At 46.6% G+C, this 27,678-nt stretch overlaps 1 protein-coding gene across 2 annotated transcripts; it reads right to left on the reverse strand.

Moving 5' to 3' along the window:
* Positions 1 to 1,406: 1,406 nt before the first annotated feature.
* HIF1AN (hypoxia inducible factor 1 subunit alpha inhibitor) lies at positions 1,407 to 27,471 on the reverse strand. 2 transcript variants are annotated; one of them, XM_058436093.1, is made up of 8 exons: positions 27,269 to 27,454; positions 26,742 to 26,992; positions 22,644 to 22,792; positions 18,027 to 18,172; positions 17,057 to 17,163; positions 16,555 to 16,618; positions 15,885 to 15,995; positions 1,407 to 5,296 (listed from the first exon to the last, which is right to left on the reverse strand). In XM_058436093.1, the coding sequence occupies exons 1-8, from the start codon at positions 27,443 to 27,445 to the stop codon at positions 5,240 to 5,242; spliced, it is 1,062 nt and encodes a 353-aa protein (XP_058292076.1). In that variant the 5' UTR covers positions 27,446 to 27,454; the 3' UTR covers positions 1,407 to 5,239. The 2 variants fall into 2 exon arrangements, with proteins under 2 accessions (XP_058292076.1, XP_032036093.1); XM_032180202.2 differs by lacking the exon at positions 1,407 to 5,296 and adding an exon at positions 14,694 to 15,040 and having other exon boundaries at positions 27,269 to 27,471.
* Between the last annotated feature and the right edge of the window lie 207 nt (positions 27,472 to 27,678).

The raw sequence follows: 27,678 nt of genomic DNA on the forward strand, positions 1-27,678 counted from the left end.
ACAAACCACAAAGCATGGCTGCCCCCATGGGGCTTCACTGAGCATGACAGCCTCCATTACCCGTCCTCCTGCCCCCATCAGGACAGAACCAACCTCCATCTCCAGCTCTCCAAGAAAAGGCCAATGGACTCCGCCGTTCCTCCAGTTCTTTCCCCTCTCCCACTCCTCCTAGTAGGATGAGTCCACTCCCTGCAGCAATCCATCACCCTCAACACGCCCATCCACCCACACCCCCACCACCCTGCTCCTGAGCGGCACCCACACACATGGACGGTCCTCGGTTCATCTCGCCCTAGGTCTCCAACGCCCATCTGGAGCTTCCAGGGTGCGCCCGGATCCCAGCCCCAGCCGCCGCCTCCTGCCACCCGGGCCAGAGCTGCCTGAAGAGCAAGCCCGTGTCCTCGGCAGCCCCGCCCCGGGCTCTGAGGACGAGATCTCATCTCTAAAAGAGGTCAGAGGACCACGGACCTCAGACTCACCTGGGAAACTGGTTACAAATACAAATTCCTGGGCCCCATCCAGAACTGCCGAATTATTCTGGCGGTGGAACCCGAAACCCGCCCTGCCTGCAGCCCCTCCGGTGAGCCCGCCGCGGTACAGACCCAGGGCCCCGTCCGACGCCCTACTCCTCGCCCCAGTGCCCCCGAACGTGGCCGCCACTCAGCTTTGTGGAGCGAAGGAACTCGAGACAGAGCCGAGCTGGGCTGCGGCCAGCCCACGGCCAGTCGGTGGAAGGTCGAGGGCCCCAGGCTCTTCCGCGGCCCCACAGACCCTTGCGTCAGAAGAGTGGCCGGAGGCCACGTGCGACGTCGCTCAGGCCGGAACACGTGGCTCCAGCAAAAGCCACATCTGGATTCTAAGCGTGCTGGGCTGCGGGCGAGGTTCTTCCACACCACAGGCGTCTTCTTGCCACCCAGGAGACCTGGGCCGGCAGCTTCCCTGCAGAGCGGGACCCACGGGCTCCCCGCAGTGGGGAGTGCGAGAAACGCAACTGCGGCCTCGCCGCGCACTTCGCTTCCGCCATTGGCTCAGGATCCCTGCGTGGAGCGAGGGCGCCACGCTGCGACTGCAGCAGGGACGGCACGTCCCAAGGGAGAGCGCGGGAAATATGGTGCGTGAGGTCCCAATTTCCAGGTTCCCTCCCACCTCAATGACTCGTTTTATAGCCGCCCCCTCAGGCTGACCTCTACCCTAGACCCTATCTAACTAATCGCTAATGCCCTGATCTCAGGAAGGCCAGGGATGAGAGTCACAGGCCAATGCCTCTGGGCAGCCATACGAAGCGAGGAAATGCAGACCCCAAATTTTCCCCTAAATCCTAGAAATATGCTCCAGATAAAAGTCTTTGCCTGGGTTCAGATTATAGACTCCTGTCCTTCATTCCAGAAATTTCAGCACCATAGAATCACTGGCAAGTCTCGGGCAGTATTCAGGCCCACTGCCATGGTGGCTTCCTATCAAAAATATTCTCATTTGTCACTGACCTTCGCAAGGGAAAAAGACCTCAGAATTGGACCCAGTGCTCAGAGGTGGCCTGACCATCTCAGAAAGCAGTGGAGTAACACCTCCCTTGATCTGGCTGCTCCGTTTGGTTAATGCAATTCATGGCTGTGTTAGGATTTTAGCAATCACATCACACAGTTGACTCATATTGAGCTTGCAGTCAACTAAACCCCCCAGGTCTTTTCTTCATGAACTGCTGTCAAGCTGGGCCAGCCCCCACAACCGGTACTTATGTCATTGATTTTGTTTTAACCTAAGTGCAGGACTCTACATTTATCCCTGTTAAGTTTAATCTTGTTGGTTCCAGCCCAGTGTTCCAGCCTGTTGAAATCGTTTTGAATCCTGACTCTTTCATGCAAAGTATTAACTGCCCCTCCTAGCTCTATCACCTGCAAACTTGATGAGTCTGCTGCTTCGGTCAGTTGTCAATAAAAATGTCAGAGAGGACACAGGCCCAGACTGAGCCCTAAGGCATACGCTGGAGACTTCCCTCTAGTCTAGGCTAACATGGATCCATTAATCAACCCTCACTGGGTCTGGCTCTTCACCAAGCTTCCTAGCCATTTGGTTCAGATGCTTCTGCCACAACTAGATAACATGAGAGGCTTTGTCAGAAATTTGTCAGAGGCTTTGCTGGAAATTTCTCTTGCCCAGGCTGTGGCCCCCACATCAAGCTTAGGCCTTCTTTCTACCCTCCACACCCCACTATCATTTGTTTACTCATAACTTTAGGGGATTAGATTTCCAATGGTGCCCCCTCCTGCATGACTTAATATTTCTGAGCTTCAGGATCACCTTGGGTGTGCCTTTGCTATTTCATATCCCATCATCCTATGCCTCCTCTGAGACCTCATTCTCTTAAATTCTCTCTCCTGCCACCTTCTCTGCCTATGAATGTGCAGTGGCCTCCTTTGCCTAAAAAGCCCTCTACTAGCTGCCTCCTTAAACTGTGGTTGGCTTCTGCCTCTGTCCTTCTCTTGAAAATCCAAACACTTCCAAACTCACCTTTCATGTCTCCTAAACCTTTAGCAATCTGGGCTGCCAATCTCTCAGCTGAGCAACCACCAAGCAGTGGGCAGTGATGGTGGAGATGGAAGCATAAGATTCACAACCACATCACAAAGATCAGATATGGGGGCTGCATAAAGCAGAGTCCAGGACCCCTCACAGACCAAAGTCAGGCTGCGGTCAAACTAGGCAGGTGACCAGAATGTTCACAAGGACTGAGACATGAGGTCAGAGCGTAGGCAAAGTGCCTGGTCGCAGACAAGGGCAGTGAACACTGAGAAGCCTGAGCCTGGGGACTTCTTAGACAGTTGCTATAGGGGTTGGAATCAGTCCTGGAGCCAGGTCAGCTGGGAAGACAGCCTGGCTGGAGGGGGTAATGATGTGAACAGAGAGAGGTAGGGCCTACACTTTTCCTGAGCCCTTATTCTAGGCTACCCAGCACAAGTTGTTAGCAACTCCAGAGTGCCTCAAGTTCAGGGCCATACACTCAAATATCTATGTGGGCCAGACAGGTCACGTGAGTGAGATGTAGGGTACAACAGTGAAGAGTGGAGATTGACAAACTGAAAGGAACACAGCCAAGGGGGCAGTTGCTCTTCAGCTCCAGCCAACTGCTGTCATATGGGAAAGGCGATTTCATTACTGCCAGATCTGATTTTCCAGAGAAGCAAGAAATCTTTTTACGTGCAAGTTTCTGATCTTTAATGCTGTCAATTTTTTAAAACTTTCAAAAACTTGTATTGGCCAAACAAAACCATGTCTGTGGCCCTGACTGGACTAGTGGTGGCCATCTTTTAACGGCTGCTAGTTGCCTGGTACTTGTAGAGGCTAAGTGACTTGGGTATGTGTTAATATTACATTTAGAACCCACTGAGTTTCTTAATGTCAATGACAGTGACTTTTGGGTTATATAGAAACAATTTATATTCATAAATTACTTTGGTTAAAAAATATATTCAGGCCAGGCACAGTGGCTTATGCCTGTAATCCCAGAACTTTGGGAGGCTGAGGCAGGACTGCTTGAGCCCACATATTCGAGATCAGCCTCGGCAATAAAGTGAGGCCCCTGTCTCTACAAAAAATAAAAAATTAGCCAGGTGTGGTGGCATGTGCCTGTGATCCCAGCTACATGGGAGGCTGAGGCAGGAGGATCACTTGAGTCCAGGAGGTTGAGGCTGCAGTGAGCCATGCTTGCCCCACTGCACTCCAGCCTGCATCAAAAAGCAATGCCCTGTCTCAAAAAAGAGCAAACTATTCACCTCTTCAAAGTTACATATCCAAAATCCTATCTCTTTTCTAAGCTTTTAAGTTCTGCTAACAAATCTTATTATTTTCGTTATAAAACAAAACAGTTTAATGTTTGATCCAACTTACATTTAACTGAACTCCTTTAAACACTTAAATGGCATTTACATGATTCATGTATTTGATTTCCTTAAGTACTTATTTATCTGACCAAGACAAAACCTGATCAAGTACTTATATTTCCAATAAATTAAGTTTATAAATACAGGAAATCTTAAGTCGTTCTAAATGTTCCAAAACTACAGAGAGACTTAGCAATGATTGTACCACTGTACTCCAGCCTGGGCGACAGAGCGAGACTCCGTCTCAAAAAAAAAAAAAAAAAAGCAAAATTTCAACTTAAAATTCGAGTATAAATACACACTTTTTAGTTGACATTACAAAGCAAACCTGTTACTCTCACAAATGCTCTTCCATATGTCAAGGACTTGAAATACAAACTGCATAGATCCTTACAGCAAATAGTAATGATGTGGGGGTTTGATGTTTTTAAACACACCTGTTCTTCATCCTAAGTCCTCCATCATTAAAAGATGCACACCTACCAAGGAAACAACTGATGCCACTGCATGTATTTTGGAGGTTATCTTCTCAGATGACTGAGATTGCAGAACGAGAAATGTTGGTTGGGCCACTGACTAGACTGTGAAAGGACCCAGAAAGCGCTATTTGCGGCCTCATAAAGCCCTGTCACATGGCCTCCATTACATAAAAAGGCAGTCAGTCAGCTCACATCCCTGAGTTTGACGCTATTCAGGGCCTAACTGCACTTTCTCACAGAAGTCTAGAATCCCATCTAGGCTGTCAGATACCTTGTCTCAGTGGCACATTTCCTTGGCTCTCAAAACACAAAATGTCTTCTCATCTTGATCATTTCTGCTTTTTATTTCTAGGTGAACCACCGCTCTTAGAGTTTTTGTTTTTTCAAGAGATGGGGTGTCACTATGCTGCCTAGGCTGATCTCAAACTCCTGGCCTCAAGCTATCCTCCTGACTCAAGCCTCCCAGTGTTGGGATTACAAGTGTGCACCACTGTGCCCAGCAACTCTTACGTTTTTAAGATGAAACCTGGTTGAATGCAGGATTGCTGTAACAACTTTGACTTCTGGTCACAATTCCTAAGGTTCTCCTGACAGAATGCTGGCCTCCTCACCCTTAGTTCAGGGTTTTGTCCTCTGTTCCTCATTGCCTATCATCGTTTAGCTTTCCCCTCTAGAACACCCATCTTCTTTCTTGAGACTCTCACCTCTTGGCATCACCGTTTCTGCACCGCACCCCCATGTCAACGATTCCCAGAGGTCCCTACTCCGTCTCCAGCACTGTGGAGTCCTGCTCCCTTCTCCATGATTCTTTCCCATTCACACTCATGCTCCCTCTTAGAGAACTGGTCTCTCCTCAGAAAAGGGAAATCTGATGTTACTTGTTCACACTAAGACATGCACAGTTGAGTCCTCCTGTTTATGCTGGGTAAACGATGCTTCCTAAGAAGAAATGGAGGAAAAGAAACATTTACTGAGCACTTACTAGGCACTAAACTCTGAATTAACTGTTTCAACTTGTCTCATTCATTCTCAATAGCCACATAAGAGGACCTATTAAGAAATCCAGGGCCGGGTGTGGTAGCTCACGCCTGTAATCCCAGCACTTTGGGAGGCCAAGGCGGGCGGATCACCTGAGGTCGGGAGTTCGAGACCAGCCTGACCAACATGGAGAAACCCTGTCTCTACTAAAAATACAAAATTAGCCAGGCATGGTGGCACATGCCTGAGTCCCAGCTACTCGGGAGGCTGAGGCAGGAGAATTGCTTGAACCTGGAGGGGATGGAGGTTGCAGTGACACAAGATCACGCCACTGCACTCCAGCCTGGGCAACAAGAGCGAAATTCCGTCTCAAAAAAAAAAAAAAAAACTCCCGAAACCCCCACTCCCAATATCTCAACAACTAGCATTATATAGCGCTCAGTTTACATAGTATTTCCACACACACTGGCAGGTTGTCATATTATTAACCAATTTTTTTAAATGAGGGGACCAAAGTATAGTGAGATGAACACTCCCAAAGGCACCCAGCCTGTGCAAAGTCCACTGACATTCCCACTTAGGTTCACTGGCCAGAAGCTTGTGTTCTCTCCACTCAGCCACGCTGTGTCCTCCACAGACATCCTCCTGCCCCATTTCCTTTATTCTTCTGGGAATCAGATGGCAACCCAGAACCAAGGTCTCTGTTCCTCTTCAAGACCCTGCTCTATTAAACCCTTTCTGTCCCCAGCCCAGCACTTCATGGACTTTCAGTCCCTTCCAAAACTTTATCTTTTCCATCTTGCTTTTCCTGCCCCAGTCATCTCTTCTGTGATTTCACTTCAAGCACCATATCTTGAGAGTCAGAGTAGGATCAGAAAAGCCTTGCTGCTGTAGTTTCTCTCCAGACACTAAAGAAACACTTTTCAGAGACACTTAGTCTTTATAATAAAACATTTTCCTGAGTGCTTGAGCCAGGTGTTTTAAAAACATTATCACAAGTCCTTATAACAATGCTACAAGCTATGTGCTATTTCCTACCCCTCACAGAGGAAGAGGTTGAGACCCAGAGACACTGACTTACCTAAGGTTAGAATTAGCAAGTGGCAAATGGTGATTCAAACCCAGGAGTCACCACCAAAGCCTCTGTTCTTGTCAGTGCACCACACAAACCCTTGTGAGAACAACGACCATGCAGACTGTAAAGTGGGTGGGGTTTTGTTCAAACAGTATCATCAAAAATTCACAATTCAAAAACTTGGAGGCAACGTTTTTAAACCCATGGTCCTACCTCTAGACTAGCAAGGCAGCCTCTGTGACAATCTCTACCCATCAGTAACCTCTGACTCTTACTAGCATGGCAGCCTCTGTGACAATCTCGTCTCCTGCATCCCTGCGCACATCCCAGGGTCTCCTTTGTGCCTTCTGACTGTGCTGCTGGCTCACACAAACCTTCAATGCCTCTTTAGGAACTGTCCTTTTATCTCCTTGGGGAGCAGCAGCTCCAATGTCTTATTTTCACCCAGTATGTTTCAGGTATTTTTAGTATTGTTAAAAATATTTTTGGAAGGTCATTCCCCAGTGATGGCATAGGTGATAGTATCCTTGTAAGCATCAGAGGTTACTGACAGGGGTAGGAACTGGTAACACGAGCATGAGTTGATGCTTATACCTCTGCTCTGCTCAGGAGCTGACAACTAGATATGCCCTGAGACTAGAAACAGGACCTTAGTCAGAAGGCTAGATGGGGACGAGAGGTAAAGACTGAGAGACACAGAAAGACTGAGCCCCTGCTATGGACCGGTCACTCTGCTAAGCCTTACCCTGACAATGTAAATGATGTCTTCCCCATACATATAAACAAGTCAAGTTTCGGGCAATTTGTCATTTGCCCAAAGTCATGCAGAATGGCAGATCCAGGTATGCAGACTCCACTCTCAACCACTACACTATATTGCACTATATATATTCAAGAGGTAATAAAAACCTGGCCCAAGCTTAGCTTAGATGATGGGTTAAGGAGCACAGCTTTCCTGATAGTTCTGACCTCAATGACCAAGTGAATAGGTTTTAAGTAAACAAAATAAAACAGCAAAATTAGCTAGAGCCAAAGAGAAGGTTTCCAAGGCCCAGAGCCAGTTACCTAGAAGGAAAGAGGTGATTGCAAGGTGACTACAGAATGGCCTGTAGCCCAGAGGGATGGGTTGGCACAAGCTAAAGAGGTATCTTCTTCACCCACAAGGCTAGGGACCAGGGTCTGAGGCAAGAGGATCTAAATATTTATAGAGAACTGCAGGGAGACTTGGCTTACAGTGAGGAGAAGAGGTGGCTGGGGGTGGTGATGGACCCAACAGATTAATGGGATCATGATGTGGAAAGGGCTGAGCATCCCGGCCAGCCATAATACATCTCAGGCTGAAGTCTGAGTAGCTTGATTCAACATTTCTTCCAAGTAGGGTATGGCAGGGTGGCTCCAGAGGCCAGAAAACAAATGAGAACGGTAGAGGGCTACAAATGAGCAAGTCCAATCTACGTCCACTCCAGGACAAATCTAAGCCAGCAACCAAGACTTTCAGATTTCTGTGACTAACCAAAGGGTTTTCGTCTTGGGATCTACTGTCTCACCCATTCCCTGGAGTAAGGTACAACAAAACCCTTAGGCACTGGGAAGCAGTGTTTGTTTTGGACTGTTGGACTGGAAGAAAGAGAAGCTAAGGGGCAAACCCCCCAACCCCTGGTTAATTATTCATCTTCCACATATCAGCTTGGACTTATCACTTTCTGCAGGAAGCCTACCATAAAAAACTGGACGTGGTGCAATGCTTCTCCTCTATACACCATAATTCTAACTGCCTGCCTCTCTCCCCCACTGATCTGAGAGCACCACATGGGGAGGAACTAATACAGTGCCTGGAACAGAAGTGTTCAACAAATGGTAGCTATTAACATCCCACTCATATTTTTCTGAATTTTCCGATTGCCCTTCTCCCCTGCAACAATCCTAACATACTCATACATTTTTTTTTTTTTTTGAGAGGGAGTCTCACTGTTGTCACCCAGGCTGGAGTGCAGTGATGTGATCTCAGCTCACTGCAACCTCCGCCTCCCAGGTTCAAGTGATTCTCCTGTCTCAGCCTCCCGAGTAGCTGGGATTACAGATACCCACCACCACATCTGGCTAATTTTTGTATTTTTAGTAGAGACAGTGTTTCACTATGTTGGCCAGGATGGTCTCAAACTCCTGACCTCAGGTGATCCACCCGCCTCAGCCTCCCAAAGTGCTGGGATTACAAGCATGAGGTAATCCTCCCAGGTGTCTGGTCCATACTTGTAATTTTTAAAAAATTATTTTCAAAAAAAATTATTAAGAGATGGGGTCTCACTATGCTGCCCAGGCTGGTTCGAACTCCTGGGCTCAAGTGATCCTCCTGCCTCAGCCTCCCGAAGTGCTGGGATTACAGGCGTGAGCCACCACACCTGGCCAACACTTACATAATTTAAATACATGGAAAGGCATGGACTAAAATTGAATCAAGAGGGGCCTGATTTGACTGCTATTGCATTTCATGGTGTGAGGAGACAACGGCTTCTCCAGGTGTAATAAGAACCCATTCGGCTCCACGGCCTCTCACACAGTGCAAGGGGAGCTGAGACCTGAAACCTTCTCACCCAAGGCCCTGGGCTGGTAGTACAGCGGTAAAGTCTGGCTGCCCAGGCAGAAGAGGCATCAGACACTTCCTGTTTCTCTTCCTCTAGGGTGAGTTTAGGTACTAGACTCTTCTGTCTACCCTCAACTCAATATGGTTTATCTGAGGTGTTTCTCGTTTTTCCCTATGCTTTTCTTGAGAGAGAAAGAACCACTGGAAATCTGTTTAGAGATCACTGAAACCAAATTTCTGAATAAATCACATAATAAATATAACCACCACCACCACAGCCATTTATTAAGTGCTTGCCAGGCACTGTGCTAAAGCTTTACAAACATTGTTTCAGTTACTCCAACAACCCTGAGGTAGATATCTTCAACATGCCTCCCTCCACCCACGTTATTATAGTTGAGGAAACTGAGGCTCAGAGAGGTTAAGTAAATCAACCAAGGTCAAACCGAGCTGGTAAGTAGTGAAGCTAGAAATTCAAACCAACTATATCTGACTCTAAAATCCATGCCTTTAAACACTATCCTAGATTGTTTACCATTGAAAGTTAAAGGACACATGCTCCTTCCCAAAATATGAGAATAGATTTTAAGTGGGAAAGCAGGGGGGAGCCCATATGTAAATTCTTTAATCAGCTATGGGACTCAAACTCTTGGAGGAGTGAAGAGATAGTCTGGGTATAAGCTGACCACTAGGTCCTCTCATCTCTCCAGCTGCCAGGGCTTTTCTCATTAAGATCTCTACTCCTGACATCTGACTACGCAATATACTGTTTCCCTTTCAGCAACCACTGGGATGCAGAGGTCAGGCACATTTGACACAGAGCCAAAGACACCTGAGAGAAATTAGGAGACACTCAAAAAAGTCCATCACTCCTGAACTACTGGTCCCTAAGGCACACAGATGCATTTAGATGGAAACCCTCCATGAAGGGAGCATATTACATGTCATGTTTGATGTTCATCACCACCCTGCAAAGGGGATATTGGTATCTCCTTCTGACAGCTCAGTTCTTCTGCAACGGCTTCCCAGGCCTGACACCATTCTCAGAAAGTCTCCTCAGCAACCCCTGCACCTCTCCCCTCAACTGGCTCTCTACTACTCTCTAGGTGCCCACCCCTAACCCACCTCTGGAGGCCTCACTGACCACACGCTCCCAGGCCTCAAGACTTCCAGTTTCTGAGGTTTTGCCCAACAGAAATGCCCTCAAAGTGCTCAGCAAGGCTCCATTCATCCATGACCTATAAGGATTAAACCAAGATGGCTGAAGACAAGAAGGGGCTACCACGGTGAGACAAGCTGAACCAGGATGTACAGAACTGACAATGGAAGGGCAAGAACACACAGCAGACACAAAACAAGAGGACTAGCCATGGGCAAAATAAACAGAGCTGTCAAAAATCAGAAAAGGGAGATGGCCCTAAGATGAACAGTGATGACCAGAGAGAGGGATCCTAAAGACAAGTCTATTCAACACTTGCAGCCATGGAGTTTCTGAGAGAAGGACAACTGTTTAGGAAAAAGGGTCTTGGTAAGGAGGCCGCTAGAGAGACTAGGCAGGGGACAGCTGAATAAGGGAAACTGCAGGCAGCTCTGGAGAGGGAGGCTGGAACATCCCTTTAGAGCCAGCAGTTTGAGAAGACATCAGAGAAGTATGCAGGGAGTGGAAGACAAGCAGCTGAAGGTCTCAAAGGGGAGTAAGACACCAGCTGAAAGGCCAGACTCTGGAGCCCTGAGCTACTTCTAGGCATACCTCATCATCTACCCCATCTGGGTGAAACTGGTCTCTGAGGGTCATTCCCTGCAGCCCCTGCTAAATTCTGTACCAGATTTTGAAGGGTGGAAGACCCAGAGGTAGGGAACCTACTGAGGTGAGACACAGCCCCATTTTTGGGAAGTTCTGAAAGAGAGAACCACCAACCCCCATTCCTTCATCCTTGAGGGATCCTCTCATCTAAGGCACTCACTGCATTCAAGTCACAAAACTGAGGAAGAAATACTAGTATAAATTAATACTGTCCTTGAAGTTTGAAAGGACAGCAGAAGATAAGAAGTAACATGGAGACATGGGAAGAGCCAAGGTGGGCTGCTCCACACCTGAAGACTCATCCTATTACTGAACCTCAGCACTGTTTACACATCTGGCCTCAGAGGCCTCAGAGCCCCTCCACACAGCCACAGCTGCACTGATGTGGGGTTGTGGGGACATCATTGTTGCTAGGAAGTGTAGAGTAGCGAGGCCCTCTCGGGTGAGCCCAGAGGCTTACGAGGAGCCTGGGTAGAGCTTTGCTCTCTACTGGTTTCCTCCTCTCTCAACAGTCCCTAATCTTGTCCACACAGGGTGCACGATATACATGTGTGGCCTTATAACCTCTGGTTGCTTCATGTAATTTCTTTCCCAACTAAGCAGAAGCTCCTGGGATTTGATAAGGACCAGATTTTCCTCACACCCTACAGTGCTGGAATGTAATAAATACTTGTCACAGGTGGGCTATCAGGGGTATTGACTATTACAAAAACATTTTCCACAAATGGCAAACACATGTCAAAACTTTTCCACTGTTATTCTTTGCCTTATAGCTTGTACTTGACACCCATCTATTTCTTTGTTGGCTCATGCCCAAAGATGTCTGTTCCTATATCCATCTCAGGCTGGCGACTGGGTCCCTAGTCTTTGTTAAGAAATACAAGCTCTGCCCACTTGTGGCAATACTGAAAGAGGATGTAGCCCAGGAGTCTCTGGGGGCAGAGGGAGGGAGTGTCTCCCCATACTGGGCTGGCCCACTGATAAGGATCCTTCCCCTCTCTGTCTCTTAACAGATTCAGATTAATGATCACTCATTCCTAATTGTCAAATTTCTTTTCCTTCATCCTGTGTCTAATCACCAGTGACAGAAACCATTACGCAAATGACAGCAGACGACTTCCCCCAACTGTTCACGTTGGTAAAAACCTTGTAATTTAGAGCTCTGATTTGTAGGGGAAGCTGGTCTCCCCCAGGCATCCTGGGCATCTGTTCAACTGATGCCCAGAACAGCCCCTCCTCCATCCCCAGAACTCCAACCCCCCAACAAATATTTGACTTTACAAAACACTAGTTATCTCTGTACCTGCTGGTGTGAATAGATGAGCCTGCAGTGTGGCTGACCCCTATACGGGCCCAAACCCCCACCTTCACTTGCTGTATGTGTGTCCCCCACACTGCCAGCTAGGATGGAGGTAAACAATTACAGCAGAAATGTTTCCTCTGTGGCAAGCAAATTTGAGCCTAAACATCCCTCAACAAGGTAATTGAAGGGGAAAACCTCATCTTTTCCTTGGGGGGAAGCAGCAGCTGAATATGAACCAAGACCCTTAGTGTCATCTAGAACTACAGCTTCAGTTCTATAGATGCAAAGCATGCTGGAAGGAGTTACGGGTCCTATTCAAGGACACACAAGTAATGCAATTAGAGATAGAACTCAGTTCCCCCCACAGCTTCTTCTAGCACTAATTCATCATATGGCTTTCCAGGAGGTTTTTCCAAGACGTTGTTAGCAGGAGCCCAGAAGAACTTTTACCCTGAGCTGTATATTCTGCACCATCTTGGGCTGGGTCTGCCTTCAGATACTGCCCAGTGGGGTGATATCTTGAGGACAGAACCTGTGGTACAAGGAGGGAGGTAAGGAAGGAAAATCGACATAGTTTGGTGGAAAGGAAGGAACAAGGGGTTTGCAGCCAAACAGTGCTAAGTTACAACTGATTGTCACTAATCACCTAATCTCTCTGAGCCCATTTATTCATCTGTAAGTGAGAATACCTACCTTGCAGGATAGTGAGGAACAAAGATAAAAGCACTAGGCACATATTAGGTGTCTAAAAATCAGGGATCACTCTTGTGTTACTCAAGGATCAAGGCCAATCCTGTGAAGGTTCCAAGATTAGCCTTCTCCCTCCCACCCCTCAGCCAACTTAGTGAGACCTGTGTCAGTACAGAACTCAGCAAGGACCAGCTAAGTGCACGCCTCCTTGACACATCACCCACATCTTTCAGGGCTGAGCAAGGAATACAGCACACCTGCTGAGAACGAAAATCATCTACTATCTTTCCAAGTGTGACTGTGGCCAAGTTTTTCCTCCGCTCCTGTGCTCCTCTTTGCCAAAAGAAGTGGAGGGACAGAGATCACTGCAATCACATTTCCCAGCATTGACTATATTTGAAAGAGCTACACTTGAGAAGGTACCATGTCTTCACATCCACACTGCATCAGAGAACCCCAGAATGGGGTACTAAAAATAAACACCCCTCCCCCAAAAACACACTCAGGCATGCAAACGCATCCACACGCATCCTCAGTTCATCAGTGCACTATAAACTGAGCTTCGGGGGTGAGAGCCAGAGCTCAGATGCTGGAAGTAAACCTTTGGCAAAAAAAAAAAAAAAGAAAAGAAAAGAAAACCAGAGACCTTCCAACTCCTCCTCCCTTCCAGAGAGAAGGTGATGAAGACAGGAGCAGAGGTGAGGAGACATAGGGCCACCACACTGCCCAATACCAGGGGCCCCACTCCCACTGAATAGATGTGAATGTTGGCCCTTCAAGTTGTGCAATCACAGCTGCCCACCTGTAAGCTGCAGCCCTGAGGGGGGTTCCCATGAGTAGCTCCTAACAGAAAAGGAAATTCGACTTCCATGCTCTACCAGTTGCCCTGACTATTGAGGGTGTTGTGGCACATTACAATGGGGTCTGGCAGAGGAGCTGGCTTTAAGAGGCAAGCCTATGTGTTTGCCCGTGCCCTGAGGTGGATCACAGGTAGTGAATGAGCTGCCTGGGCTTGACCCCATTTCATCTATTCAGCCAGGAAGCTCAGCAGGAATAAAGGATATGGCCTGGGCAGGGAGCATCATAGGGCCTGGAGGCTCTAGCCAGTTAGCCTCAGGCAGGCTGCAGTGAGACCTGGCCAACATATGATGGCTAAAATCCAAGTGTAAAAGCCTAGGATAGGTCAGGCAGTACTTCCCGGGGGCTCACACTGTACTGTCCCACTGAAAAAGGTAAGCAGTGGAGAACCTTGGTAAGTAGGGAGGCTGGCCAGTGTGGATACACACACGCACACATACAGGCTTGCACCCCAGTGTAGATACACACACACAGACACACACACACACACACACACACACACACACACACAGAGGCTTGCACCCCTAGAACCTAGAGAAGCCACAGCTAGAACTCCCTTGGTACCCAGCATAGGGGCAAGAGCTGGTGCTGAGAGAAATTGTACGTGTCTGTAATTTGGAACTTATGCACAATCATTGGTTCTTATGTCCCAAGGTCCTTTTATGTATGGCTTGAGCTTGTAGGCCCAGTTGGAACCCTATCTAATCCTCTCTCACAGGAAGGCTATCTAGGCTCTCAAAGACAAGCCTCCCCTCTCTTTCACCCTATTAGAGTCCCAGTAGCCATTCCCATACTGCCTAGAGCTTGACTATGCAAAAACTGTCAGGAGGCAGACTGACCTAATGGTCAGACTAGCTCTGGCCCTGCAGCCCAGATGCAGTGGGGAGTCCAAGAGCATCTCCTCTCTCTCTCAGGCTGAGGCACTGAGGTTGCGGGAGATACGGCTGAGAGCCGGAAGTGACAGCCTGACCCAGAAGCAACAGGGAACAGATACATACATGCGTGTGCATGCACACACACGCACACATTCCAAAGTTGAGAGACTAACATACACACAGACATGATGACAACCAAAAGCTGGGACTCCACACACTGAATGCAGGACTTTAGGCGGGGGGCAAAGAGAGAAGGTGCTGGAGCACAAGAGGCAAGGGTATGAAGTCCCTCCAAATAGGAGTGGAGTGCCAACTGCCCTGCCTCGCCCGAACACCTGCCTCCTGGGCCATGGCAAGAGTCCAGTCCATTAAGTGCAGCGTGCAATACTAGCGCTTGCAGTCTCCTGTCCTCATCAATGAAGCGGTGTGGACGGGATAGCAGTCACCTGGCAGGAGGCCTTGACCCCTGGCAGGCTAGTTGTATCGGCCCTTGATCATTGTGTTCAACAAGGGCCCCACCTGTAAAGAAACATGAGGAGCCAATCAGAACTGGCTGTTCCCTGGCCCTGGAATTGGATAGTGTGTGTCTGGAGACATCAGATGTCCAGCCAAGGACAGAGACAATGTTTTCATATAGTCTTGTGAATCCTCTAATCACCTATCTTCCTGAAGGTCAACCGAGTATTCTGGGACATAGCCTTTCCCTCAGGGGTCCATCTTGTACTATTATTCTTCTCTCTCACAACACCCTGTCTCTTACCGTAATATGCCCCAAACGGACAGACATGATCAGAGAAGCTAATAATCCCCGAACACCCAAGAGTGTCTGCATATTTCTCCAGAATGTTAACTGCCTCCATACCCTCAAAAAAGGATCACCTGCAACTGGGGCTGATGCTATCCCCCAAAACCACAGGTGTCTGTGGATGCTGAGGTTACCTGCAAGAGGCAGGCAAGAACCCTACAAATACAAACCTCCCCCATTTACCCAATGGGCCACTGGCACACCTGCGTGGGAAGCAGGTCTCTCAACATTACCTACAGCAGCCCTGGCACAGCTGGGAAAGTGCAAGGAGATCTGTTAGTGCTCGCTTCCTGTTCCAGAAGAATCCCCTCAGGGGGTCCCCAGATGGCACACAAGCCCCATGGGGAATATCACTACTAGCATGGAACTAATTATAATTGATCTGCCAGTCAAGCCCAGCTATCACCAGAAAACAAGAATTTTTCTGAACATACCCATAACCTCTATGGAGAGAGAGGACACCAGATACTGAAACACAGAGGCTGTAAAGAATGTCGCTGTGATCCTGACTTTCCTTGGTCAACCCACCCACTAGGCCACCTTGGGGCAGTCACATACCTCTTGTGGGTTCCCCAAGGCCTCTCCAAGCATCTTCTCAATGTTTCTCATTATGGCCACTTTCTGATGAGCTTTGAGAGGATATTCAATTCTCTTAGGGGTGGGAGCCCCCTACAAAGGAAGCAGTAGCTCAGGAAATGCCTTTAGCAGCAGGCATCAGTGTCACTCTACTATTCTTAGTACCATCCTCCCTTCTAAGAAACCCAACTCTTGCTGGGCGCAGTGGCTCAGGCCCGTAATCCCAGAAATTTGGGAGGCCGAGGCGGGTGGATCACTTGAGGTCAGGAGTTTGAGACCAGCCTGGCCAACATGGTGAAACCCCATCTCTACTAAAAATACAAAAATTGGCTGGACATAGTGGTGTGTGCCTATAATCCCAACTACTCGGGAGGCTGAGGCAGGAGAATCACTTGAACCCGGGAGGCAGAAGTTGCAGTGAGCCGAGATCACGCCACTACACTCCAGCCTGGGCAACAGAGCAAGACTCTGTCTCAAAAAATATATTTAAAAACAAGAAACCCAATTCAATCCTGTCCCTCTTCATCTCCCCAGACACCTGACAATCACTTCCAGGGATAGTCAACCATCCCATCCAAAATCATTTATTATACCTACCTTACCCAAGAGCCAGTTCCATCTGGAAAAAACAAAAAAAGCAAACCATATTCACCTTATACCAGAAGTTCACAGTGATGGTAATCCCCCCATTTAGTAATGACTCTATGTGATGCCACCTGCAAGAAAACAAACAGGCTCCTGTTTACTACTGATACTTTTGGCGGGGAGGGGGGACAGGGGGGAGCTGAAAAACTAGGTAGAGTCCAGTTAAGGAAAATAGTGAAGACAGTATCTTTACACTCATCCTGTGAAAAAACACACACTGGGGGGTTAGAGGTACTGGTGTTCAGTCTCTAAATACCAAAGAGCCAAGAACAGGTTTTCTAGGCTCAAGCCTCTGGAATCTCTATGGACTTGAAGAATTGTCATCCTGTCCTAGAGACAGGGCTATCATTCCCCCCACTATCCCCCACAGGTTCAGTACGCTCACGTCTGGATATGCCAACCTTCCTATAGACCACATAAAACCAATCATGCCATAACTCAGAAGGGACACAGACAAGGCTTTCTAGGGAATGGAAAAGAAAGCTCCCCAGCCCTAGCCCCCTTCTCACCAGTACATTGGGATGTAAAGAACATCACCAGGGCCAACCACTGTTTCGTAACCAACCACATTTTGGAAATTAGGGAACCTCTCGTAGTCGGGATTGTCAAAGTCCACCTAAGAGGTTTAAGAGAAAGAAAAAAAATATCAGTCAATCACCAAATCTTCACCAGTAAAACTACTATGTACCAGTTTGGCAGTAAAAACAAACAAAACAAAAAACAAACAAAAAAAATGCCTTAAAAAAAAGTCTTTAGAATTTATATCCAGCAGAAGATATAATGTACATTAAACTCTGAGAGAGAACAATATAACACAGTCCACATTTGAATGTTAAGTGATAAAGAAAGAATCCTAGGCTTCAGTGCTCCTGAGGTCAGACGACCTACTCCACAGCTGAGGATATGAGGAATTAGGAATTATCCTCCACCCAAACCTTCAGAAACTTTCTCCCAAAAACATATTCTAACCAGCAAAGACTCCCACATGAAGTAGCTAGACAGCTTTCTGAAGAAAGGAAAGGATATCTTTGGCTGGCCACAGTTAATCACATACCTCACTTAGATCCAGGAAATACATTAAACAACATAGCTCAGTTTTATTCACCCTTCTCCATAGCAAAAAGAAATAGCATCCATGACAAAAGCAAACAATGATTAAATCCAATGGAGACATACACATTTTGTTCCATGAACTTAGAAGCCAATCAAACAGAGTAACCAGAGTCCATTAGCATCAATGACAGGGTCTGTCCCGAGAATTGGCTCTGTGGGGCTAGTTATACTTACAAACATCTGGTGGCCACTCCAGGGAGCCTGGAATATGTGAGCTACAATGAAATTATCCTCTTGGTGTGTTAAGGCAAGAACAGCCTGTAATCCGAACCTGGCATATCACTACGGGGAAGGGGGAAAGACATTCCAGCCTAGGCATTTCTAGAATCTAGAGTTCTATACCCTTCTCAGATCACACAAGCTCACCTGGCTCTGTCTGTCACATGGGTGATGAACAGGGTATGGGTAGAGGCACTCGAACTGATCCGGAGGGAATAAGATGCATCGTTTGTAACCTTTTATCTGAGCAAAAAAGTTCTGCTGCTCATCATAGTGAGCAGGTGTCACATTTCCTGTAAGAAGAAAGGCATTTTCTTATGCAGAGCAGTGGTTCTACTGCACAAGCTGGAATACAGGACCCAGTGCTAAAGAGAAACCCAGCCTGCCCTCCCAGCTAAGAGTTCCAAATCAAAATTTAGGCAGAATCAGGGAAATTCCATTTACAACTCTCAGAAAATTAGGTGTTAAGCTTGTATGGTAATAACTCTAGCAAACATCACTGGTTAAGGGTCCACTATCAGCTAAGTCAACTTCCCTAAATGAAGGCTGCTGCCCTTACTGGAAGCAAGAGCACATCAAAATGATACTCAAAAATCAGGTAGGGTAATCAACTGTGTATACCGTGTACACTTCTTGACTATGGCAGGAATTCAAGGGAAGCAAAACAGAAATGACTGGTATCAACAACATATACATGAGGAGTTAACCAGTCATTCTAAGTTGTATGATTATGTAGCTCTGTATTTACTTTGGGTAGCTCTGTGGAATTCAAAGACTCTCAACCTTTCCTCCCACTTCAATACACCTAATGGATGCAATACTTGTTTTTTTAAGAGACGGAGTTTCACCACGTTGCCCAGGCTGGTCTCCAACTTCTGGGCTCAAGTGACCTGTCCGCCTCAGCCTCCCAAAGTGTTAGGATTACAGGCGTGAGCCACCACATCTAGCCAAGACAACACTTCTTAGAGCAACATTGGGGCTCACTGGTGCAAGTGATTTTCATTGGAGGAAAGAGTATCAGATGACTGAAGAGAGTGTTGTATAATTTAAATATGGCACATTATTTTAAATGCCACCTTGAATTAGTTGTGCCCTAGTGTATGTTCCATCTACTCCTTTATAACTAGGACCATGTCTGTTGTTTGGCCTTTGCACAGTCCATGAGTTGAACACACACTTTTGCAGGGCGTGGAATTTAGAAAATCTTCCCCAGCTCTGTCTGGGTATGCCAAGACAGATGCTTTCTTAAGTGATGAGAGTCCACGTGCATCCTCAAAGGAGACTTACTCTCATCTCTATCAGAGGGATCCACTTCCATGCACCCTACCATAGGAAATGCAGGCAACAGAAAGACCTAAGAGTCAAGTAAACTGCCGGGCACAGTGGCTCACGCCTGTAATGCCAGCACTTTGGGAGGCTGAGGCAGGCGGATTACAAAGTCAGGAGATCGAGACCATCCTGGCTAACACAGGAAACCCCATCTCTACTAAAACTATAAAAAACTTAGCTGGGCGTGGTGGCTGGCGCCTATAGTCCCAGCTACTTGGGAGGCTGAGGCAGAAGAATGGTGTGAACCAGAAGGCAGAGGTTTCCGGTGATCTCAGTGAGCTGAGATCACGCCACCGCACTCCAGCCTGGGCGACAGAGCGAGACTCTGTCTCAAAAAAAAGTCAAGTAAACCAGAACTGGCTCTTTCTTGGCAGGTCAAACAAGAGTTGGTTTCAAAGGGGCAGGTAAGACCAGCCACAGTGGCTCACGTCTGTAATCCCAACACTTTAGGGGGCCAAGGTGAGAGGATCACTTAAGGGGCCAAGGTGAGAGCGGGCCAGGAGTTCGAGACCAGTCTGGGCAACATAGGGAGACCCTCATCTCTACAGAAGAATACTTTAAAAATTAGCCAAGCATGGTGGCTTACGCCTGTAGTCCTAGCTACTTAGAAGGCTGAGGTGGGAGGATCGTTTGAGACTGGGAGGTCAAGGCCGCAGTGAGCCCTGATCATGCCACTGCACTCCAGCATGGGTGACAGAGTGAGACACTGTCTCAATAAAAAACAAAAACAAAAACAAAAAAACAGGCAGGTGGTGTCAATTCACAAGCCACATGGCTGGAAATCTTTATTAGTACCAGCAGCAAAGGATCCAAATCTGAAGAACGGACAATCAAACGAGAAGAAACCAAAGAGCTCAGTGGCGAATGACAATAAATAACTTCTCTGCTTCCTTGTTCAACCCAGGTTATTCACCATTTACTAAGTACCTACCATGGGCCTGGCATTGAGCTATTGTGAGAAATAAAAATAAGAATGAGACAATGACCCCGTCTCATAAAAAGCTCTCATTCTCCTGAGTGGAGTTTAAGGGCCTCTCCTTTCATTCAAAAGGAAAAAAAAACAAAACAAAAAAAACACATTCACATATTTATTAGTGTATGCATAAATTTCTCTAGCAGAAAACACAAGCAACTGGCCGGTCGCGGTGGCTCACGCCTGTAATCCCAGTACTTTGGGAGGCCAAGGCGGGTGGATCACGAGGTCAGGAGATCGAGACCATCCTGGCTAACATGGTGAAACCCCGTCTCTACTAAAAAAATACAAAAAATTAGCCGGGCGCAGTGGCGGGCGCCTGTAGTCCAAGCTACTAGGGAGGCTGAGGCAGGAAAATGGCATGAACCCGGGAGGCAGAGCTTGCAGTGAGCCAAGAGAGCGCCACTGCACTCCGGCCTGGGCAAAAGAGCGAGATTCTGTCTCAAAAAAAAAAAAAAAAAAAAAAAAGAAAACACAAGCAACTAATAATATGCAGTACCTCCAGGGAGGAAATTGGGAGGCTAAGAGACAGGGGTGGTTATCACTACGTACCTATTTACACCTTTTGAATTTGAACTCCATGAATGTATTATCTATTTAAAAGATAAAGTTGAATTTGCCAGGTGCGGTGGCTCAAGCCTGTGATCCCAGCACTTTGGGAGGCCGAGGCAGGTGGATCACGAGGTCAGGAGATCGAGACCATCCTGGCTAACACAGTGAAACCCTGTCTCTACTAAAAGTACAAAAAAAATTAGCCAATTGTGGTGGTGGGCGCCTGTAGTCCCAGCTACTTGGGAGGCTGAAGTGGGAGAATGGCGTGAACCTAGGAGGCGGAGCTTGTAGTGAGCCGAGATCGTGCCACTGCACTCCAGCCTGGGCGACAGAGCGAGACTCCGTCTCAAAAAAATAAATAAATAAAAATAATAAAGTTGAATTTATACTAAAAAAATGAGTTTCCCCTCTTTTACAGGGATAAAAATTTTCTGAATATAGACAGATCTAGGAGAGAAAAGTGGTACAGTCATGTGCCACATGATGACATTTTAGTCAACAACAGACTGCAACTACGATAGTGCTCCCATAAGATTATAATGGAGCAGCCCTATACAGGTATACCGTTTTTTATCTTTTTTTTTTTGGTCAATAAAAAAATTCCCAAACTACCACTTTTTATCCTTTATATATTTTTTTTCTTTTGTCACCTTTTTCCTGCAGTATTTGATACCATACTTTTACTATATACCTTTTCTATATTTAGATATGTTTACATACACAAATACCATTGTGTTAGAACTGACTATAATATTCAGTACAGTAATATGCTAACACCATGTAGTACATGGTTTAGTCAGAGGCTACACCATATAGCCTAGGCATATAGCAGGCTACACAATCTAGGTTTGTGTAACTATACTCTATGGTGTTCGCACAATGATGAAGTCACCTAACAACACATTTCTCAGAACGTATCCCTGACATTAAGCATCACATGTCTGTATTTCAGAGAGATCCCTAGTATCTCAGTATACACACTCACATAACAGCTGAGGAAGGGAAAAGGGAACTTTTTAGAATATACGAAACTAGCTTAAAGACTGGACATAAGCCGGGTGTGGTGGCACACGCCTGTAGTGCCAGCTACTTGGGAGGCTGAAGCAAGAGAATCACTTGAACACAGGAGGCGGAGACTGCAGTGAGCCGAGAGCGCACAACTGCACTCCAGCCTGGGCAACACAGTGAGACTCCGTCTCAGGAAAAAAAAAAAAAGGCTCAACATACATTGTTTCATTTAATCTTCACAACTATTTACAAGACATTATCATGTTTCATTTCTTTCCATTTTTCTTTTTTTAAGCGATAGGATCTCACTCTGTTGCCCAGGCTGCAGTGCAGTGATGCAATCATAGTTCACTGCAGCCTCAAACTTCTGGCCTCAAGCAATCCTCCTGCCTCAGCCTCCCAAAGTGCTGGGATTACAGGCATGAGCTACCATGCCTGGCCCTATTATGTTTCTTTTTCTTTTTTTTGAGACAGAGTCTTGCTCTGTCGCCAGGCTGGAGTGCAGTGGCATGAACTTGGCTCACTGCAACCTCCACCGCCTGGGTTCAAGGAATTCCCCTCTCTCAGCCTCCCGAGTAGCTGGGACTACAGGCACGTGCCATCATGCCCAGCTAATTTTTTTTCTTTGTATTTTAGTGAAGATGGGGTTTCATGATGTTGGCCGGGATGGTCTCCATCTCCTGACCTCATCATCCACCCACCTTGGCCTCCCAAACTGCTGGGATTACAGGCGTGAGCCACGGCGTCCAGCCCCTATTATGTTTCTTTTAGAGCTGAGTAGGCTGAGGCTCAAGAAAGTGAAGTGGCTTGTTCAAAGTCATGGAGCTAATAAGCGGTGGAGACAGGATTAGAAATCAGGTTCATATGACTCCAAGCCATGCTGCTTTTGAAAGATTTCTTACCTTCCATGCCAATGAGCAGCAGGTTAGAGGTAAGCTGCCCCCAGCCACGCTTTCCCTGTTGCTTATTAATCCAGTTCCAGTTAAAACCCAAGAAGTCCATGACAATCTTCCTGCCCACAGTGTCATTGAGCGTTTGCTGCAGATACAACCTACGTTCCCCAAGAAGAAAATCCTATTAGTGCATGCACACACAGCCCCTGGCATGGCCTCTCCACATCTGAAAATCCAAGCCCAAATCCATACCAGCATCTCCCACAGAGAACAGATGTAGTCAGGCAAATTTTAGCCAACACGGATTCTCATACAACTGAATTCTTACTTATCCTTCATTGAGTTATGTTCAACACCAAACTTTTTAATTTACTGGGTTTTTTTTTGGTTTTATTTAAAGAAACAAGGTCTCACTATGTTGTCCAGGTTGGTCTTAAACTCTTGGGCTCAAGCAATCCTCCTGCTTCTGCCTCCCAAAGTGCTGGGATTACAGGTGTGAGACACTGCATCTGGCCCCCAAACTTTTTCTTTAAAGAAGTGATGCTTAACCTTTTTTGGGTCACAGAATGACTCCTTTAAGAATCCAAAGAGTAGGAGGGTGAGATGAAAAATGAAATTAAAAAAAAAAAAAAAAACAACCTGGAGAAAAAGTCCCACCTACTCAGGAGGCTGAGGCAGGAGAATCACTTGAACCTGGGAGGCAGAGGTTGCAGTGAGCTGAGATCGTGCCATTGCACTCCAGCCTGGGTGACAAAAGCAAGACACCATCTCAAAAAATATAAATACATAAATAAATAAAAATAAAAGAATCCACGGAGGGTCCCCATAAAAATGCACATACACCCAGAACTTTCATACAATTTCAGACTCCTAGAAGCCTATCCATAGACCCTAGAATGATGAATCAGTCTTACTCCAGAGACTCGCAGAGTCTGAGACATCTCCTTTGGCCCCTGATGACCATGTGGTAAACTGTATTACTGTTCACCAACAGCTGGTTCCCTCAGTGTGGGAGTTTTCTTTCACATCCCCTTGAAGCGAGGCTTGCTTATTTAACCTGCTCTGGCCAAGGAAATGTCCACAGAAGTGACTTGTGTTGTTTCCAACTGTAATTTAAGAACAAGTCACCACTACCACATCTCTTTCCCTCTGCCACAGCAACTCCAAAGTTCCAGATAGTAGCTGCTGGGGCAATCTGGGTGCCAGAGCGAGTAAGATGATGTAAAGAACAATATGACATTACCCATGATCAATATGTAGTAAGTGAGAAGCCTCTGTTGTTTCTAGCCCGAGCTCTGGCTTGAAGCCTACTGTATCTTAACTGATTAAGCCACCTATCCTGTTGCAGCCTTCTACAGCTAAAGTAAGGAAGACAGCTTATTAGGTAAAGGCCTCAGGCTCCTAACATACCTGAGGAAGGTCATAAGTTACTTAAGAGATATGAAAACCCAGACACACTTGAACAAGCCCACAAGAGACATTTAATAAGTGTGCAAACCTAAAAGAAAGACAGAAGCATCTCTGTCCTGGTCCTGAGATCATTACTTCAAAAGGCTCAAAGGAGCCAGGTGCGGTGTCTCATGCCTGTAATCCCAGCACTTGGAGAGGCCAAGGGAGGTGGATTGCCTAAGCTCAGGAGTTCGAGACCAGCCTGGGCAACATGGCAAAACCTTATGTATTTAAATAAATAAATTGTTTATTTAAAATACACAAAATTAGCTGGGCATGGTGATGGCAGCACATGCCTGTGGTCCCTGCTACTTGACAGGCTGACGTGGGAGGATCACTTGAGCCTGGGAGGTGAAGGTTGCATTAAGCTGAGATCATGCCACTGCACTCTAGCCTGGGTGACAGAGCAAGAAAAAAAAAAAAAAAAAAAAAAAAAAGAAAGGTTCAAAGGCATTTCATCTCACTGCCTAGAATCACAATGTTTAAGGCAATGTTAATCAGAAATCTTTTTTTTTTTTTTTTTGAGACGGAGTCTCACTGTTACCCAGGCTGGAGTGCAGTGGTGCAATCTCGGCTCACTGCAACCTCTGCCTCCTGAGTTCAAGCAACTCTACTGCCTCAGTCTCCCAAGTAGCTGAGACTACAGGCACGTGCCACCATGCCCAGCTAATTTTTGTATTTTTAGTAGAGACGGGGTTTCACCATGTCAGCCACGCTGGTCTCGAACTCCTGACCGCAGGTGATCTGCCTCCCAAAGTGCTGAGATTACAGGTGTAAGCTACCATGCCCAGCCTTAATAGGAAATCTTGATGAGTTGTAAACACTACCTTTGTAGGAACATGAAATCCTCAAGACTCAATCCAACTCTCCCCAAAGATAATAATTATATATTCACCCAAAAAATATGCAAGTAACTTTGAAAGAATCAGTGATACTCCCCAAATATGAATCTAAACAATATTTTATGACTACACCAGAATGGTAAATGCTCAAAATAGCTCAGAGGATCCTAATACATTTCACCCCATAATCACAACAACCTGTCCAATCATACAGTGAAGCTGGTCGGTGCTAAAGTCAGCTGATAGGGCAAAACTTCCAAACAATTAAAGATTTTCCTGGAAACTCTTTAATCACCCACAAAGTACAGATTACACTCATTCTTACACAAAATGCTCTCACTATGGGACGCAAGAAACTTCAAGAGACTGAAGAACCAAAAGATTCACATATCTTATGCTTATTCTTGGGTATAAGTTCATTCGATGGAATTACACAATCCAACAGCATCATTTAAATCAATCTTTCTCTCAATGTTGGGTGTGTGTGTATGGAAGTGTGCACACACACACACTGTGTTAAATTTTAGAAACTTAATGCATGAGATAACTGAACCAATATATTAAGACATCATGGACAGATCAACCACAGTTCATATCTTGGAAACTCTTCTGGTCAAAAATCCCATCATTATGACAACTGCTAAGTGTTAAGAAGAAGCAAAAAAGATATTTCAAATCCATTCACTTAGCCACAGACTGCTGATAAGGAGTCAGGAACAGGAGTGAGTGAAGCAAGAGACTAGAGAGAAACCCAGGGTTGGACACCAAATGCGAGAGGGTCATTCACCGTGAAGTACTCAGCGAAAGCAGTTCCCCAGAGGCAGTGTTATAGTGTGGGACTGAATACTGTCTGGGACCCACATAAGAGGCTGTCCTCATAGGCAGGAATAAAAGCAGAGAGGAAGAATCACTCTCTTGGGTGTCTTGTGTTGCTGTTGTGATAGGAAAAACAAATTTAATCTGATCTTCCCTAAGCTAGAGAATCCTGACCTTCTTAACTGCAAAATCACAACAAACTATACAACTTTTCAGGTTGAACTATCCTCAGTCATCACAATACTTAAGGACAATGGCTACAAACAAAGGCATTTTCAGAGCTAAATCCAGTGACAAACATTTTTGTTTGGCCCCTGCAACTTTTTTTCTTTAAATCTGATTTAGTTGCTCACATTTAAAGTCAAAAGATTTTAAATAAAAATCCTGATTTTGAACTTCTCTTGAAAACTGGAATATCTCGCAACCCTAGAACTGCACTCCAAAACTGAAGCAAGCAGAGTCAAGTAATGACTTCTCACCATGGTTGTTTTAGTTTTTAATTTTGTAGAGACTAGCTCTCACCACGTTTCCCAGGCTGGTCTTGAACTCCTGGGCTCAAGCAATCCTCCCACCTCGGCCTCCCAAAGTGCTGGGATTACAGGCATGAGCTACGCCACCCTGCCTTGGCTTCTCACTTTGAACAGGGCTTATGCCTTCAGCTTCATCACTGATTTCACACAGACGATATTACTCCTTCCATTCACCTGCCTGACCCTTCTAGGCAACTCTTTATGAGGAAGATGGGAACCCAAAGATTCTTAGCTCAAGTTTAATCATTCCCTCATCCCTCAAGCTACAGAACTAGCTGGCTGTAGCACCAAGAACCACTAAGAACTCAAACCCCTTAAAGGCTGGAAGACCAGACTACTCCTTCAACAGGAATCCAGAGATGGGAGAGGCCAATTTCTAATTGACCCAACTCTGCCACACCTTCAAACAAGTATAGGAAAGAAAAATGAGTGCCCTAAATCCAACAGAAAATTAAGATTTGGGAATTTACCTCTCTTCCCCTCCTCGCTGCTGTATATCCTGCAGTTTCTCAACGAATTCATGAAATTTCATTTCTTCCCTGTTGGACCTCGGCTTAAAGTTCTGGAAATTGGCCATCTTCTTCTCATCATAGTACAAGAACTTGTGAATGCTGGCACTGTACACAGAGAAGTCTCCATTGCCAATATTCTCTTGCAGGTATTCAAGGTCCCATTTCAGGGCAGGATACACAAGATTTGTGTCGGTCAGCACCACAGGCTCCTAAATGAAAACAACAGGTGAAAAACACCAAATGAAGTAATGCCAAGGAGCCGGTGAGTTGGCCTCCATGATCCCAACTACTTCTCGACTTAAGAATAATTTCTCCCGTTAATCAGCACGAACCCCTCAAGTTCCGTATCTCCTCGCCTTTCTCTCCATCTTCCCACAGGCCCTAGTCTAGAGCCCTGCCAGTCTCCCATCTCTTTCACCATTCACCTCTGACCTCTCTACCTGGTACCTTCCTCCTCTCCCTTTAGACGCGGCCCCGCCCCCCACCTCATTCTCAATAAGCTCCTCCGCCCGGGGGTCGCTCTGACTCAGACGCGGAATGGGCCTAGTCGGGAAGCTATAACTGCGCAACTGGGATTCATCCCAGGCGGGGCCGAGGGCTCCAGCCTCCTCCCGGGGCTCTCCAGAGCCACAGGCCACAGCCTCCGCCGCTGTAGCCGCCATCTCCGCCGCCTGGGACGGCCCCCCACCGGAACCGGAAGCTCCGCCTATTCCGGACCAAAAAAAAAAAAAAAACCCGCACACACAGCGGAAACCATAGAGATGAGCTGCGAGAGAGAGCGGTCCAGAGACATAAAGAACGCGGAGCCGAGGCCTGAGGGTGCGCCTTCTAATGGTAACATGCAGCTCTACATCCTAGGCTCCACTGCTGAAGAAATGGGGCTAGACACTAGTCC

The sequence above is a fragment of the Hylobates moloch genome, unplaced genomic scaffold (assembly GCF_009828535.3).
Source record: "Hylobates moloch isolate HMO894 unplaced genomic scaffold, HMol_V3 SCAFFOLD_3, whole genome shotgun sequence".
NCBI classification, from domain to species: domain Eukaryota; kingdom Metazoa; phylum Chordata; class Mammalia; order Primates; family Hylobatidae; genus Hylobates; species Hylobates moloch.